Source organism: Idiotropiscis lumnitzeri, chromosome 10, assembly GCF_059441095.1.
Source record: "Idiotropiscis lumnitzeri isolate Australia: NSW breed Sydney's pygmy pipehorse chromosome 10, RoL_Ilum_1.0, whole genome shotgun sequence".
Lineage (NCBI taxonomy): Eukaryota > Metazoa > Chordata > Actinopteri > Syngnathiformes > Syngnathidae > Idiotropiscis > Idiotropiscis lumnitzeri.
The window spans coordinates 9,032,847-9,049,288 of record NC_142400.1 but is presented as its reverse complement, the minus strand read 5'-3'; the positions used below and the strand labels follow the sequence as shown (position 1 = coordinate 9,049,288).

The following is a 16,442-nucleotide window of genomic DNA, read 5'->3' as shown; positions in this document are numbered from 1 at the left end:
CATTCATGGATCAAATGTGAATTTTGCCATTCAGATCGTTACAGAACAGGAAGTTGTGCAAAAGTACTGAAGCGCTCAATAGTTCATTTAAAAGTTTAGAGGTCAGCTTAAGTTCACATGTAAAAGGTTATAAGGAATTTTTGATCCACTGTGAAATTTCACTCGAAAACCCAACATTCTGTGCTATTTTGTGAGGAGTGTATATTAATGTGCCTTCATGGTTTTTTTTATAGCAATTCCTCGGATGTTTTTTGTTTTTAGAAAAGCATGGCAAATGCACTTGCAAGTTCCCCACCCTTGCTTGAAACAACTAGTACCAAGCAGCCGTGTTTCAAATCCTTCAGAAATCTCAGAAAGCGTTTTGTGCTTTTACAAACACATGAGAATAGTCCTCACGAGGCGACGTCGGAGCAACCTTGTTGGAAAATTCAACAAGTGGAGTGAAGGGTGAATGGAATCAACTAAAGAAAAATAACGCTGCATTTAATTTAGATCAACAAATGCCATGAAACACAAATATATGTACAAGCTCCAAACAAACAAACAAAAAAAAAACTCATAAAAATACTTCTCATGCTTCTACCCCCCAAACCCACACACTTCTTAAGTCTTCACCTTTCCCCCAAATCCAAAATAAAATGTTACAAGTTAAGAAAATATAGGTTACTCCAACATGGTTGTATCATGGGCTTGGCTCTCTCACGCTTTCTCTTCTCCAGTTCTTCTTCATCTCTCTTTTCTGTGAGGGTGTTGGGTGTTGCTGTTCTGTCCCGCTGGCCTGTGTCCTGACCCAAAGCCCCCCTCCCCGGACGTCCCCACCCCAACCCCCGAGGCGTGGCATTGAGTCAAAAAGGGTGACTGGAAGGAAAGGCGGCTGAGGTCACAGCTCGTCGCGGTCCCGTCTGAGGATGGTGTAGCGAGTCTCGCTGGGCGCCAGCTTTAGGAAGGAGCTCTGCGGGGGGCTGCTGGCCCCGATGCCCCCGATCTCCTCCTGACGACAAACACAAAAGCCATTTAATTTAAAAAAAAAAACAAAAAAGGCTAATCACGAAAATTGTTACGCAGCACGAGAAGAAAGACAAAACATCCTTCTACATATCCATTTCAAGACGATTTGGGAATCGAAAATGCTAGGTAAATCAAGGTAACAGTTGTTTTTTTTTTCTATGAAAACGCAGAACCCGTGGGTCCACTGTTAATTAATATTCTCGGAATCCAAACAGAGCATTACTATCAATACCAGTTTTTCTTAAAAGAGCTTTTGTATTAGATCTCGTTAAATTGTGTTTGAGAGGTTATCAAGGCCGGCCGGTGTGTACTCAGTCAGACCTGTCCGGGCGTGCTGTCCGTGGGGTCCGGACCGTGGTGGAACTCTCGATGTAGTTTTCCGGAGTGAAGATCCAACACGAACTGTTTCAGCTTGCCGGGAATGCTAGAAAAATTGAGCACAAATAACTCATCATGAATCCGCTTCACATTCCGACAGCGCATTCCCACACATCCAGTCTAACTCGTTGTGAGGAGCAATGAGACGCTACCGACATGATGCTGCATTAATCCATAAAGCATCTTATTAATGACAGGTCATGAGCGGCTGTCGCGTCACACGGAGGGCACTCGGTGCACCGGTGGAGCTTGTGTGTGTCTTGCATTAGCGCATACATACAACATACGCTGCGCTAATGCAATTTCAAGCTGTGTGCCACACGCAGCGCTGATGTGATGCAATTAGGCCGAGCGAGGCCGGTCAGTCCTCGGGGCACATGTCTATGTGATCAGGCTCTGATTGGGGGAGGGTGGCGGGGGCAGAATAAATAAGAGCACATTTGATTAGAATGGATTAGTTTAGCACTTATTGCCTGTGCCAAATCATGTCACATTAGCGCCGCTGCCCCGGCCCATTCATAAATTAAGGGCTTGACATTTTTTGGCTGGTGCGCAATAGCTGATTACACTGTCTGTGATAAAAGCTTCTTTCTTTACGCAAATGAGAACAATGGTGGCCTGCGACATCATTAAGAATAGTCAAATTTGTCGTCAGCGATTATTAGATTTGCGTCATCAGTTTGACATGATGTGATTACGGCAATAATATTGGGGCACACGTTCCAGTGGATAAATAAACAACCCACCGCCCCCAAATGAAATGTCACCTTTTTTGTGGGCCACACATTATATACAGGTCAAAATATTAGGGACATTTGTACAATGCTAACACCTCACTACAAAAGTTACAAAAAAAAGTGTTGAATACTGAAGGCAATTAATTTACTACCATTGACGGCTAACGACGTCAAAGATCTTTTTTTTTTTTTTTTTTAGTCGGCTGGTAGTGAATGACAATCGTCTTATTAGTATGGAAAACACACCGGATCACACTGAGGGCATTAATTGCCCTTCTCTTTGCCAACACTGTCTAGATGGGAATTAAAAAGGATCATTAATAAAGTGACAAGAAATTAATAAATTCTCGAGAAATGGTTGTTGATTATTTGCTAATTGAGTTTTCAATGAGGCTTATATCTACCTTGAAAAAGGGCTGTTAAAAAAAGAAGCAAAATCCTTCCTTATTTTCCCCAATTTTTTTTTTTTTTTTACTCACTTGAGGTCCTTATACTCCGGAAACACATACATGTGCCTAAACGAGTCTATGGCGATAACGGGACAGTCGGCGGGGGTCTTCTGGATATGTAGGAGAGGATGGCGGAACTTGTCGCAGTCCGCGTGCAGGAAGTTGATGGATCCTGAGAAACACAAAATAGTTTGTCATCACACCAAAGGCTGTTTTCTTGCTTCAAGATAATGCATGTTAGCATCCAAAATTGGCAAATTGTGATTGTCACTCCTAAGGGTTGTACAGTCACGCAACCTTGGCTGACCAGGTACTAAAAAGTAGTAGAGCAGTGGTGAGGTGAGGATGTCTAATGCAGTGAAGAATGAGCATCAATTTCGACTGTGAGTTGTTTCAGCTTCAAGGGAAGAGGAAAAGAAAAAAAGAGCTAACGATACTGATAATGTAAAACCACAAAAAAGGAGAACAAGGCCTTCCAGTATTTACTTTTTGGTACAGAGACACGTGAATCATGAGGAGACTGCAGGCAGAAAGAACAGGGAGCGCTACAGCAAAGTGGAGACTGTGGAGTAGAATACTTCTGTCTGTCTTGTGTGGGCGCTTTCTCCAACTCTACAATTTACTGTGCACAAATGACGCCGCACTAAACGTATCAGTTGTAATGAAACAAAACCACAAAAGAAGAACAAGGCACTGCACTAAGGAGGCTTATTTTAGTCGTGAGAAGAAATCAAAAGCGCTGCAGCTCAGTGGCGATTGGAGTATAATAACGCTGAAAAGGAGTGTGTATTTTTCTCATTCGTAGTTAGGCTGCAACTAAACATTATTTGAAGAAATCAATTTAATAGATGGATGGGATTTAAAAAAAAAAAAAAAAACAAGTGTTAATTTTCATCACTACATTAAAATTCTGGACATTATTTAAAATTGACAGTGTAGAAAATGCACAAATGAATTAATATTCAGTGATTTGTTTTGGTCGTTAACATCTCAGAAAATGGCCTTGATTCAATGCAAGGATAATCTTTCATAAAAAACGACAGAAATCATTTCAGGTTTTGAGGCTCAAATTCTGAGGATTTCGACTGTTGAAATATTTAACGATTCAATAATAAATTAGTTGGCCCACCTCGAGTATCTTTAAAGTCTAATCTCGTTATAGTGAGCCATGTTTCCATTTCAAAATAGTACCAAGGGGAACGAGAAAATTGGAGGAGCAAAGTTTGAGGCTTTTCTATTCTGTCTCCCTCTGTTGGTCTTTTTTTTTTTTTGTCTTTTGGTTTAATTAGAACTTGTCAATTTCATTGCCCTGTACTCGCGCATGTGCACTGACAATTCCATTCGATAAATACTGCCACGTTCAAATCTGATGCAGTAAAATGGGGCACATCTTTTTATAAAAACAGAGGCAACGACCTCACGCTACAAAAAAAAAAAAAAAACGAAAAACGCACCTTTCTCGCTGATGAGCTGACGAGCTACTTCTTGCTGGAACTTCTCTAAGCTCTCGTTGTCTTCTTTGAGATGAAACAGGATGAGGAAAGGGATGCCCTCTTCAGTGAGCTCCTGGAAGATTGGGTGAAAAATGACGTCGTCCGGAAGAAGATCTCACTGATGACGCTAACAATTGGGTAGAGGGACTAACCTCTCCGTTTTCAAACGTGATCTCCCTGACCAGAGGCACACACTTGTCCTGAGCCCAAGCGTAGGTTAAGTCAAAGTTGGTGAGCAAGCCGATGTAGGGCATGTCGGGGGCGTTCTCCCCGACCGGCTTGTAGATGATGCTGTCCCCACTGAAGCGCTCTGGCTCGGACACGGACCTGGAGGTCAAGAACATCCAGATGGGAGTTCACGCCACAGGGTGGGGTTGCGTGGGGGGGGGCTGAGAACTCACCCGAAAGCAGCCGTAAAGACACAGTCATCTCGGAGGATGTTGGAGACTTTTTCAAAGGTATGGTAGTTGTCGGAGTCTTTCGTCTCAAAGTATCCAATGATGTTCCTTTTGCTCCTCTGTGGAAGCAGAAAGACTTCTAGCGCGAGTGTGTCGTAAAACTAAATAATAATAATAGCCAGCAAATTTGTGGCTTTATCACTTTGCCTTTTCATACTTCATGAAACAATGATATGTCAACACATCTTAAGCATTGAACTTTTCTCAACACAAATTAAATGAAAACATACTGACAGACTGGAATGAAGCCATTTTTTTTTTTCACAATGCAGCCTCAGTGATTTGAAAATGGCTCCATTGCAAAGTCGATTTGAATTTGACGAATCGTTCGGCCCTATTGGCCGGTAATAAAGACTCAAAACAAAAGTGTGTTGTTGCCGCTCACGTCCACAGTCTTCAGCTCCTCCAGGGAGTGGATCTCTTTCACGGGGTCAACCTGCTGCTGGCGGATGAAGTCGGCGATGGCCACCACTGACCTCTGACCCCTGTACTCCCGCTTCATCATCATGCCGTTGCGGAACAGCTTCAGCGTGGGGTACTTGCTGATGCGGTAGCGCTGGGCTATGTCGGCTACACCGAGAAGGGGCGGGGGGCAGAAGACGAAGTTAGAGGGAGGAATTAATTGATGAAGGGGGGGGGGTGGATGCTGAATAGCGGCGGCGATGGTGGCGGTGAAAAGACTGAAAACACAACCTTCAGACAGCTCTGAGCTCTGATCTCCCACATGAAAGCTGCCCCCCCCTCACCCCCCGCCAAGGGTAAATATTCGCTGTGCAGACACTCCCTCCCTGCGTGTGTGTGTGTGCGTGCGTGCGTGGCAGGTGTCAATCTCTCGGCGGGGCGTCTCTAAGCCTCCAGGCTTCACAGGAAGAAGCAGTTTTGTCATTAGTCTTCAAACAGTTTGCGGGTCATCAATAATTCTCTTTAATTTGCTTTATCTCAAAAGGCTGCGGCCGGGCGGTTGGTGTCTGCGCCGCGCTTTGGTGTGGCGGCCATCTTGGCGTACGTAGACCCATCAAATGCGACGTGTGGATGTGGGTGCGAGCACTTTCCGGTTCGCGCGCGTTAACATGAAAGGTGCTGAACTGCTTAGAGCATTTAATCAACAACTTGCACAGGGCTAAAGAGATATACTTGAAAGGATATCAATATTCGCAATACTGTAAATTAATTTGCAGCCTTTGGCGTCTTTGGAATGCAGACATTAGAAACGCCAATTCAAGCTTTCAAATTAAAGTTAAAGTCAAAAGTAAAGTCAAAATGCTCCTTTTTGATTGACGCCGTCGGGAAAGTTTTTTTTTTTTTTTTTTCTTTAAGTGCCACGTGTTTATTAAAAGAAGGCATCATGCTAGTGTAAGGACACACCTTCCTGATTTAGGTCTCCAAGGTAGCGAGCAAACTACGAAGTCCATACAGGCCCACTCCTGAAATCAATCAACCAATCAGTTGGACGAGAAACTTAACTTCACCTCAGTCTCAATGCTTCATATGACTAAACAATTCCCTATGCATCCAACAACCCTGACCTCAACCCCATCAAACACTGCAGCAATATATAAAAAATAGATATTTTGCAATATCAAACAGTAAGTGCATGTGAGGCGGAAGAAATATTTTTGTCCCCTTGGGGTTGCCACCCTCACGTTGGTTCAGTCTGCATGGCTTTCTTCATAGGGCGGGGCCTGTCCTGGTGAGTGATGTGGGCGTCAGCGAGTGAGCGTGTGACTGCGGGCATTGTGGCTTGTGTACTTATTCCTTCTTGTTGTTTTCTCACAGTTTGTTCAATGAAGCAATTGAAAGTACACCGGCTGTTGTGTCCATCCGTGAGTTTGCATCAATACATTTGATCCGTACGGAGAAAGCGCCACCGGGTCGGGCTGGGCACGATCCGCAGAATGGTTGGCGAAAAACTAAAATGTGAGCGGTCAAGGGAGCTGCAAACAAACTCAACGAATATGCCGCCTCCACAAAGTTTAACTTCAAAGTCAAGCTTACCAAATTATACATTGAGTCATATAATAGCCTTAGTATATTTTCACTTTAAAATTGACCCGCATGGCAGCGTGACGGCTAACTTGACTTCTGTTTTCGACGTTTGAGCTTGCCTTATTGCAGCTTTAATTGACATAATGTAATCGCTACCAACAACACAACGTCATCCCAAAATCATATTCAGTCGCTAATTTAGGATGCGAACAAACCGCCAATTAATTATGCCGTCTTTGTATGCATTTCTTTTTTTAATCACCCAAGTTCTCATGATCCTACTTTTAGTTTTGTGTCAACAAGAAGATTTGAGTGTTTCCACAAGAAGAGGGTGCGAAAAGAAAGGGTGGAGCGGTAAATACTCACAATGCTGGTCGCAGTCAACTCGTGCAAACACCACCTGCTTGGTATCAGGGAACTCTTCCCGCATGATGTTCGACGCCTCCTCAAAGATGGGATGGAGCATCTGACTAAATCTGCACCTGAAGGACGAGCGAGAGAGGAGAAAGGAGAACACTCTTTACACGATGAAGTGTAATAACTGACATTTATTAAACAATTTCCGACTGAGTTTGAATAAACTCAACATTATCATTTTAACGTTGAATGGAAGATCATTCCAGAGGGAAGGAACAGCAACAGAAAAGGCTTGACGCCAAATAGCAGTATCCTAAAATGAACTCGAAAATGCAAAGAACTTGGCAATTGCCATTATAAATGGTGGCAGTCATCGGGTGGAATGTTGACAATGTTGGCATCAGTACAGACTTATAGAGCAGACAAACGAGTCACTTACCAGTCAGCGTAAAAGTTAACTAAGGAAACGCCAGCATTATCTGGAAACAAACACACACGGTAATTAACACGAAATAATAAACACACTTACAATAATGTAAATTGGGCGATAAGAGTTTGATCATCTTTGATGTCTTACTTAAAACGTCATCAATGTTGGCTGAGTCCAAACTGGTGATTTCTGCCTGTCCGGGAGTGGTAAGACCCATCACCTGAGGAGAATGAGCAGCAATTGAAAACAACGATGAGGGCCATTGCAGAAAATAAATTCCTTTTTTAATGTCAATTGGGAATATTGACGAATTAATGATTTTAAAAGGATGGGAGATGCGACCTCCGAACGTTCTGAACACAGTGTCATACTGAACAGAAAGGGGCTGCTTGCAGTAGAGAACTGCGTGCGTTAAGCTTAACTTCCCATCACAAGTTCCTTTTTAAAATGCAAACCAGTCTGCCATTTGCAGCCAAGTCGTTATTTGCAGATTCAGAATTAATTACCCTAACACTTATGCGAACTTCTGTTAGTCCATCTATGCCATTTTGCCTAATATCTTAGCAATAAGCAAGCTGACATTTTTTTAGAAGAGCATATTAATCACCGGAACATTTTGGCATTGAAAGACACATTTTAATTCTCACTTCCGTTCCAAGAACAAAACCACATTATCAGAGAAATCGCAAGAAGTTATCTTGACGGAACCAAACTTGCCAAGTGTGTACACACCCAAAAGCAAATAATTGTTAACAATCATCTACAAGTGGACCCCTGTGGTCATTTTCTCCTACAGAGCAAACATTGAAGTGTTTCTTGTGTACTAATGACTCAAGAAGGATAGTGCAGTGCTTATCCCGGATGTTTCAAGCAAATATACCACAGTGGAAGTTCTGTTCCAAAATACCTACATGATTCGTTGATACAAAATATGTGTGTGTAGGAAATAATGACCATTTGGCCGATTTTGCCTGATGTAGAAATCAGACGATGATGAAATCAGACGATCTAATCGGGCTGACGATTAATCAGTCGGTCCCCATTAAAAATGATCTACGGAAAACTCATCCCACCCTGCCCCACCTTATGCCTTTATAGTTTAATTTAATCATTTTAAAACACAGGCTAAGTCTTGACAACAATAGCCTATCAGAGACTTTAGAGAATGAAGGTATGGCAAGGGGTGTTGCCGTGCACGCGGCGCAGCCTTGCCGTGTCGTCTGGTACACAGAGCAGCCGAGGTTTCCTTGGTCGGATCATTTACTTCCGTTTGGCAATCAAAGCTATGGTAAATAATAAGAATGATCAAACCAAGACATGGAAAAAGTTCAATTTAAGTGTATGAACCCAAGCTCCACTATATAGGCATATCCTTATATTTGGGGTTGAATAAAGCAAAATATACACAAAAATGCAACAGTCAACAAGTACAGAACTCAAAATTAGACAAGACTAATTTGTCCTTTTATTTTTCTTAATGTGGACCAAACAGTGATTTGATTTAAGGGGCAAATGCTGTATGCTCTCTCACAGGGCCAGGTACCAAATTATTAATAATTATTACAAATTATAACGCAATTTAAAAACTGCATTTCATGTTTCCTTAGGTTACCAATGTCCGATAGTTACATTCATCTGACAATGCAAAATAATTGAGAATTTCAGAAGATGCTAAAAACATTTTCACAGCATGGTATTCAGTCAACAAAATTGGTTGCAAGGTCTTCTGCTCCAACCGGTTAGCTTGAGAGGTATGTAAATCATGAGTAAAACATTTTAAGTTGACTTAGTCAGAAATGACATTTTATTAAATTTGTTGAATAAACATGGATATAAACGTCAATATTTAACAACGCATTTTCACGGTGGAAGGTGTTTTAAGTGGTTTGAAAACGATGATCTGTCCACACCACTGCCCACATAACAAAGCAACAACATACACTTGTCTACCAAGGATGCTATGTATTTTAACCTCCTGTTTCCATTAATTTTGCCGAAAAGAAATATTGTGCTACGAATAAAGTTTATCTCGTTCATCATTAACTTGGTATATGGAAGATACCGTGCAAAGCTGACTGTTCTCGGGACAGGCCTTACCGAACGCAACATTTCCGGGTTGTTAACCAATGAAATTGAGCCACAACAGAGAACTTCACCAACCGGCGAGCATCACCCACAGACACGAAGGATCCATCGATAACTACACAACGTTTAAAAACTTCATTGTAAAAACACACTAAGTGTTAAATATAAACTCTCCAACGAAACGAATACGATGGCATTTTACCACAGAAAAAAGTGTGCTAACCCGTAAAATTTGCATAGACCGGCTACAGTAAGAAACTTAAAGAGTATGTTTTTTTTCCAAAGATTGCACATTCTACATGCTAAACAATTAGCATACGAACTGTACATATTGAATCAAAGCAATTTAGAAGATTGCCGGTAATGTCACTAAACATCATCGGTTAGTTTACGCAAACAGTTCATGCAAAACAGTATGCAAAAACCTCAGTTGCCTGTCATCCTGCCAGGGACATGGAGCCTCACTAATGAAGGAGCGGTTTGCCACATTAATCACGGCTACAACCATAAAAAATAGCCACGTCTAATGACAGGAGAGGCTGCTCGGTTAGCTAGCAGCACGGTTGGCTGGCTCGTAGCCGTCCGCTAACGTTAGCTTGCGTGTTAGCTCTAATCAACCGGGTGTCATTTGTAGGGATGAGAGAAAGGCGCTTACCAACAGTATGACGCAAATGATGCGGTCACAGAGGAAGGGTAATATTGCTGATGGTTTCATCGTATTGTACAATGTGTGAATATGGAGATGGTGGCGTTGAGTCGTCCCTGTCTGCTTCGACGCCGCTATAGTTGCTGCAGCAGGAACAGCGGCGAACCGATCTCGTGGTGACCACGGAAACGACGGCGAAACTTCCGTTGAAACTAAGTGCATTTTGGGAAATGTAGTTTTAACACATACTCAGACAAGTGTCCTCCCTAGTTATATAAACTACAAACATGGTAACGGTTGAAACTTAATGGGAATTGTAGTGTTTAGTAATCATCACGGCTAACGGGACGCCCTGGAAGAAAACTTGAGAGTTGGGCTTTCAAAGGTAAACATAAAATTACAGTTTTAGGGCAAATAGGGCTAGTTAATTATATATTAACGGGCATTTATCCGTGTCTCTTATTTGTTTAATATTTTATACACTTACGATAACTTTCATTGAACGGTACAAGTTGCGTCATTTTCCGTGGCTTTTTTGTTCACCTTAATTTTGTCCTTTTTTACCGAGACATTCGAGTTCGTTTTGTGAACAAGTTTACTCCTTGGCAAAAGACTAACTTTCCCTAATGCCTGTCGAAGTTGGCACCTAAACAAAGTACACTTCGATAACGCATAATCAGAGTAAGACAATCAACTTTCAAAAAGTGAACGTGGCTGTTCATTAATTCCAATTTGTGTCTTCCTCACAGTTCTGAAATTCGAATTTCAAATCTCGCCTTCTTGGTAGAAATGGTATGTTTTCCTCTTCCTTGTGTGGTTTGTCTCTGGGTACTGCAGCATCCTCCCACATTCCAACCACATGTATGCATCTAAATTGTTCTAATCTGTACCGCAATTGGCTAGAGACAATTCCCAAATGTCCAAAGTGTGCTAGGATTCAACTCTAATGAGGACAGGTGCTTTTGAAAATGGATGGATGGAGGTGCAGCCAGGTGAGCAATGTATAAAGCCAAGGAGGATTTGATACAACTTGTGCTGTAATTCTAAAAAGAAACATCTAAAGGGAACTGTTTTATATTTTTGTGCCATGTTTCTTTTCTTAAATTCAAAGACTAAGTGTGAAGTAAACGTGACCAACCATATTTGGTGTAATATATATATATATTTTTTAATGCAAACGTCCAAGATTCCTTGGTAGACCCAAAGCCACGACCTAACAATGAAAATGCTTTTGTTCGGCTAGCTCCGGTATTCGTCGGGAATAACGTCATTCGCGGAACGACAAATCGCCATTGCACTGTATTGTTGATTGTCCAGTCAGCTGCTCAACTGTCATTGTTGTTAGAGGTTCCATCCATTTTCTAAAACACTTATCCGGATAGCGGGTGGAATTGAGTTAATCCCATCTGACTTCGAGCAAAAAGGGCAGACTACACCTTGGACTGATTGGCAGTCAATCACAGCATCCCATAAAGGCACAACTATTCAAACTCACAATTTTACTGTTAGTACTTGAAAATATTGTGCCATCAGTGACATGGGAAAATGTTCCCTACGTCTGATTTTGCTGAACTTGTGGTTCCCTCAACTTGCAAAGAGTTTATTATTCAGATTTGATTATTTATAAACTGAAGGATCAGAGTCACACACAGTATCACTGTCATTCTGGCAGTTCATTGTATGAGTAGTTGGGCTTGTCAATGTATGTGATTGAGCCTCTTTCTCACTCCTCAGCCGGATGAGGGATCAGGCCAGTTAGGAGTCATGGACTCGCACCCAACAGCGATGCACTGAACCGGGAAACATCTGCTGGAGCATTTCAATGCACCAATGGTAAGAATCTTCCAAATAGTGCAAAACAGTACGCTTCTCTTGGGGTTTACACCCTTAAAAAAATCAGTGGTTAGTTCTGGGATTGCCCCCTTCTGCTGCCAGATTGTGTTTCTCTCTCTCAAGAGACTAGGTCAGTTGAGACTTTAACAAACCCTAATTATGTGACCCGTTACAGCGTAATTGTTCAGGAGATTAACTAGAATGTTGAATTGAATCCCTGCATTAATATTTGATGGGCTCAAGCTGTCCGTAGGGGGTTCACAGTGTGTGAGCAACTCACAGATGGAGAAATTGGAAGATTTATCGCACTCTCACTGACTATCAGTGGTTAAGACGGACATTCCAATTACAATTTCCTCTTTTATAGTTGTTTGCATTTCATGTGATGCAGTTATCATTTATTTTTATCATTAAAAAAAAAAAAAAAAAAAAAAGATAAAAATAACTACAATATAATGCAATTTAAAAGTTGATTACCATATTTTCCGGACAATAAGACACACCTGTATATAAGCAGCGACTCTTTTTGAAAAAAAAAATAAAATAAAAAAAAATAAAAATGATATACAAGCCGCACCATGCTATAAGCCGCAGTTTTCTATGTTGAAAAAAAATTGTTGTTTACTGCATGTACAGAACAATTTTGTACCGTGAATGCACATAAAGGTACATAAACAGATTCTTAAAACAGTGCCTTTTAACACGGTAACAACTTTGCTAATTAAAACGTAACAGACCCAAGAGAGAAAAAAAATTGATTTATTTAACTTATTTTCTGAACTATAGAGCGCCCCTACCGATGAAAGAAAAATCCAAAGAATAACCACACCGTTGTATTAACCGCTTGTTTCAAAATCTAGGAAAAAAATAGCATCTTATAGTCCGGAAAATACGGTAACAACATGCCAGCATTTCACGTTATTGAATATATTTTTTTTTTACATCTACTGTGATGTTACGTACCACCTGTTTTCTGAATTTGGTCATGTGACTTTCATGTTTATATTTAGAGTAGTGGGGCCGCATAAGGACATATTATTGTGATGACATTTTTGACTTGAATTCCCATTTGATAGATGGCATGGTTGTAATGTGACCCAGAACCAAAGAGTGTCAGTTATTTGAATCTGACATATTACTGAAATTAGTCTATTGGTCTTCTGTCACTAAAGACGTCCTCTTTATCCTTTAGTCATTTGTGTGCATCGATTAAAAACTGCCACTCTGCCATAGGCTAAAAAATATTTGTAATAAGTGGATCTTATTGGTAATCTTGTGCCTTATCTCGATATATCTATTCAATCTACTTGTTTTCAAAGCCCCCTCCCAATTCTTCTGTGCTGCTTTTTCACTTTTTAACATCTTTTTCCATTTCCCATTGATTTTTTTGTTTGTTTTTCCAACTGATTATGTCCCTGTACTGTGATTCGCCGGTGGGCACGTTGCTCTCTGCACTTTAATTGGACATTTAATTAGATCACAGTTTTAGTCCAATTAGACTCCGAGGTGTGGGGGAGAGGGAATGGAAGGGCGAAGAGGAAAAAGTCCCCAAGCTGATCTCGGTCTCCCTTTCTCTTTCTCTTTCTTCGTCTGTCTTTTTCTGTCTGCCGCGCCGTCCCTCTCCCGTCCCTCCTGAGGGCTGCTCATTAGTGATATAATGGGAGGACACAAAACACACAGTTCCCCCTTACTCTCCAAATGAGTCAAACGGCATCTCAAGCACACAGACGCTACGGGGACCTTTGCGGCTCACTTTTGTACACATCATTTGCTTTTCGTTTTGTTTAATAATGTTTGCTGGGAAGCTAAAACCATCATGTTACTGGCAAACGAGTTTATGGTCTGAGGCTTTGATTAACACTGCTTGACAGGCTGCCACTCACAGCAGTATTGACCTGCAAACACAACACAAACATCAACAACATGCCGGGCAGATCTCTTATCGACTCAGTGGAAAGCTTCGGTATGATATCACAGCACCTCATGAGACCCGAGATCAACTTGATTACCAATAAAACTAATGCGCGTGTCACTCAAAATGCAAGGTGAATATTATTTTAAGCTCTTCTTCAGTTTTGCCCTCTGCCTGAGCACAGGAGCACAAAGAGAGTTCTTGTTTTGATCAGTTTGTTTGTTAGTTAATGAGCACGGTTGGGCAAATACTACACGTAAAGCACCACATAGTCGTAGTTAACTATTCACTTGCGTTTTTTTTGTTTTAAATTCGCGATAAGTCATTTATTTTAAACAGAAGTGCTGTAAGATTCGCTTGAAATTATATTTGACTGTTTTTGGATTATAGTTTGCATTTTATTTACCATTTAAACATTTTTTGGGGTGGGGTGTAATCACAGTTTTTCACTGTTTGCCCCTGTTACTGGCTGCCAGTGGTTCTCAAACTTTTTACACCCCAGTAGCACCTAAAAAAATGCTTTGCACACCAAAGACCACCCGAATGAAATAAATGAGAATACCGTGGCAGTTCTTCATATTGCCAAAACACGTTTAATTTATTTTTTTTTTTTAGAAGCCACTGGAACCTTTTTCAAAATTTCAACCTAAAAACTGTTCTTAAATAATGGGGAATAAAAAAATTACTCAAATAATGATTAAATTAAAAAGGAAAAGGTGGGGCCCGCACTAAGATTAAACTTTGATGTCAAGTAGGCGGTCGCAAAATATCATCCTGCAGCTCACTTTGCAATGGAAAATCCGGTAACTCGATGGTGGCGAATTCAAATCGTACAGTCCAGTTTGTGTCAAAATGCACCGCTCATCTGTTCGGAACATCTTTCGTTGTCCTGACACTGGAAGTAGCCTGGGAACTAACAGATGGATAATGCAGATACACTAAGTGCCACAGTTCTACCTTGATGGAGCTTTGTGCTCTACTAAGTTCCAGTCTGGTAAGTATTGTTCCTCGCGTGGAGCTCTCAGCAAAAACAACAGTGTGCCTCAGTGGGCGAAAACACATGTAAACACACACACCCAGATGTATGCGGATATGCACACACAGTGCCTCAAAGGACACAAGTCAATCTGTGTGTACCTTGAGGAGTCTCTTGAGGTCTTCTGCCTCCACAGCGTCCCTTCACGCACACACACGCACACACACCCCTCGGTCCTGCTCCTCATATCTGCACCACTGCGTCGAGAATTCCCGCTCTAGATCTGCCTGTATTTGAACGACAATGCAGTATTCAGGGGTGTTCTGGCCGCAGGCATCACTACCTGACCCCCTGCCTGTGGCAGTTTGACTGACAGCTCTAGTCCCGCCTAATTGCATTACCCTCCCAGGTGATTGGCTCACACCCGGGGGGCTCATTTGTCAGGATGCATCGCGGTAATGATGTAAATTAGCAGACATATATGTCACTCAGCCTGCCAGCGCCCTGCTGATTGGCCCCGCTGTGCTCGTGGGCCCGGCCCCCAGCCGAGGGAGTCAGCTCATTGGTCTTTGGGGATTGAGGATGTCCCCCAGAAATAGGGCTTTGTGGATCGGGCATCCCTGTGGGCTAATATTATCCATCCTCCCACCTCTTTACCTGTCAGTCAAAACGCAGGGCCGGCTCCCGCAGCGTTTGTCTGCTATCAGATGCACACACTCACACATTTACACACCCACCCCTTGAGAGCCATGTAGGTGGTATAGGCACCTTTAAGAGCCTCGCTGGCTCAGGCTTTAAACTGTCAGAAAATAGGCTTATATAAAAGTGTGCATGTGTGTGTTACCTATAATAGAGCGAAAGGCCACAGGCTTCTGTGCCGTTTTCCCACTGCTTACCCAGCGTGCCTTAGTTTTGTCCTCTATCAAAACCAGACTCCTTCCCAAAGCACAAACAACAGTCAGAGTAACATATAGACTAAAACCAACACACACACACACACACACACACACACCGGGTCTACTTTTGTGGGTGTGTTTGTGTGAGTGTGTCGCACTCCTGTCGAGTTTTTAAAAGGCTTGGACAAAGTGTAGATTCTTTGTTAAACTTGTATTTATACAAGCGGGACTATGAATAAAGAATAAATAATGTCAGCATCAGCATGAATCGATACTCTTACAGATAAACAATCAGTCGGCCCGGCCCTCGGCCCATGATCAATGCTCTACTCTGAGTTATTGTCTTCATATTAACAAGTGAAGTGCTCCCTGAGGAACGCGTGTGAATGGGAAAATGAGCCCGCTACAAAGCTCTCAACAGGACCCGGCCGTTGTTTTTACAACCGTCTTTGTTTGATTCCAGACGCGCCATCTCAAAAGCCTTTTTAGACAAATTTGGATTCACTGTAGGTGTTTCCAAAACACTCGGCTCCTCATGAAACTCTAATTGCCTCCTCTCACTGACCTGAATGTCCCTCACGTCAATTCACTTGATCGATGAGCGTGTCCCCCATAGTCCATACAGCTGAAATTCAGATTTTTTTTTTGTGTTCCCCTCTTGCATTTAAGATTATTCCTAAATCAATTCATGTGTTTATAATAGCAGCTGGGGATGTTAATATTGACTCAGAGAGAGGAGGAAAGATCAAAATAAATCAAGAAAAGTCAAAAGTAAGTTTTAATGAGCTCTTGTCAGAG

At 41.9% G+C, this 16,442-nt stretch overlaps 2 protein-coding genes across 4 annotated transcripts in view; one reads left to right on the top strand and one right to left on the bottom strand.

Annotated features, from left to right (window-relative positions):
- Window positions 1-457: 457 nt before the first annotated feature.
- erp44 (endoplasmic reticulum protein 44) lies at window positions 458-10,215 on the bottom strand. The gene is made up of 11 exons (XM_088307614.1): window positions 10,037-10,215; window positions 7,444-7,516; window positions 7,306-7,345; window positions 6,876-6,991; window positions 4,909-5,093; window positions 4,467-4,582; window positions 4,218-4,392; window positions 4,027-4,138; window positions 2,603-2,744; window positions 1,330-1,432; window positions 458-991 (listed from the first exon to the last, which is right to left on the bottom strand). The coding sequence occupies exons 1-11, from the start codon at window positions 10,094-10,096 to the stop codon at window positions 881-883; spliced, it is 1,233 nt and encodes a 410-aa protein (XP_088163740.1). The 5' UTR covers window positions 10,097-10,215; the 3' UTR covers window positions 458-880.
- Window positions 10,216-10,319: 104 nt separating this feature from the next.
- Window positions 10,320-16,442, top strand: part of invs (inversin) — a 28,459-nt gene continuing 22,336 nt past the window's right edge. For 2 of the 3 annotated variants that reach the window (XM_088307611.1, XM_088307608.1), the window contains exons 1-2: window positions 10,320-10,412; window positions 11,762-11,860. In XM_088307611.1, coding sequence (XP_088163737.1) covers window positions 11,858-11,860 — 3 coding nt within the window. In that variant the 5' untranslated portion in view covers window positions 10,320-10,412; window positions 11,762-11,857. Of the gene's footprint in view, window positions 10,413-10,776; window positions 10,820-11,761; window positions 11,861-16,442 lie in introns of all 3 variants that reach the window. The other variant, XM_088307609.1, reaches the window with a different exon arrangement.

Bases quoted from the DNA above. Each gene is read 5' to 3' on its own strand.
- erp44 (XM_088307614.1), bottom strand. From the start codon at position 10,096: ATGAAACCATCAGCAATATTACCCTTCCTCTGTGACCGCATCATTTGC. The intron at 4,583-4,908 runs GTGAGCGGCAAC...CTGCTTCCACAG, and splicing joins AGGAGCTGAAGACTGTGGAC to AGGAGCAAAAGGAACATCAT. The intron at 4,393-4,466 runs GTGAGTTCTCAG...CTTGACCTCCAG, and splicing joins GTCTTTACGGCTGCTTTCGG to GTCCGTGTCCGAGCCAGAGC.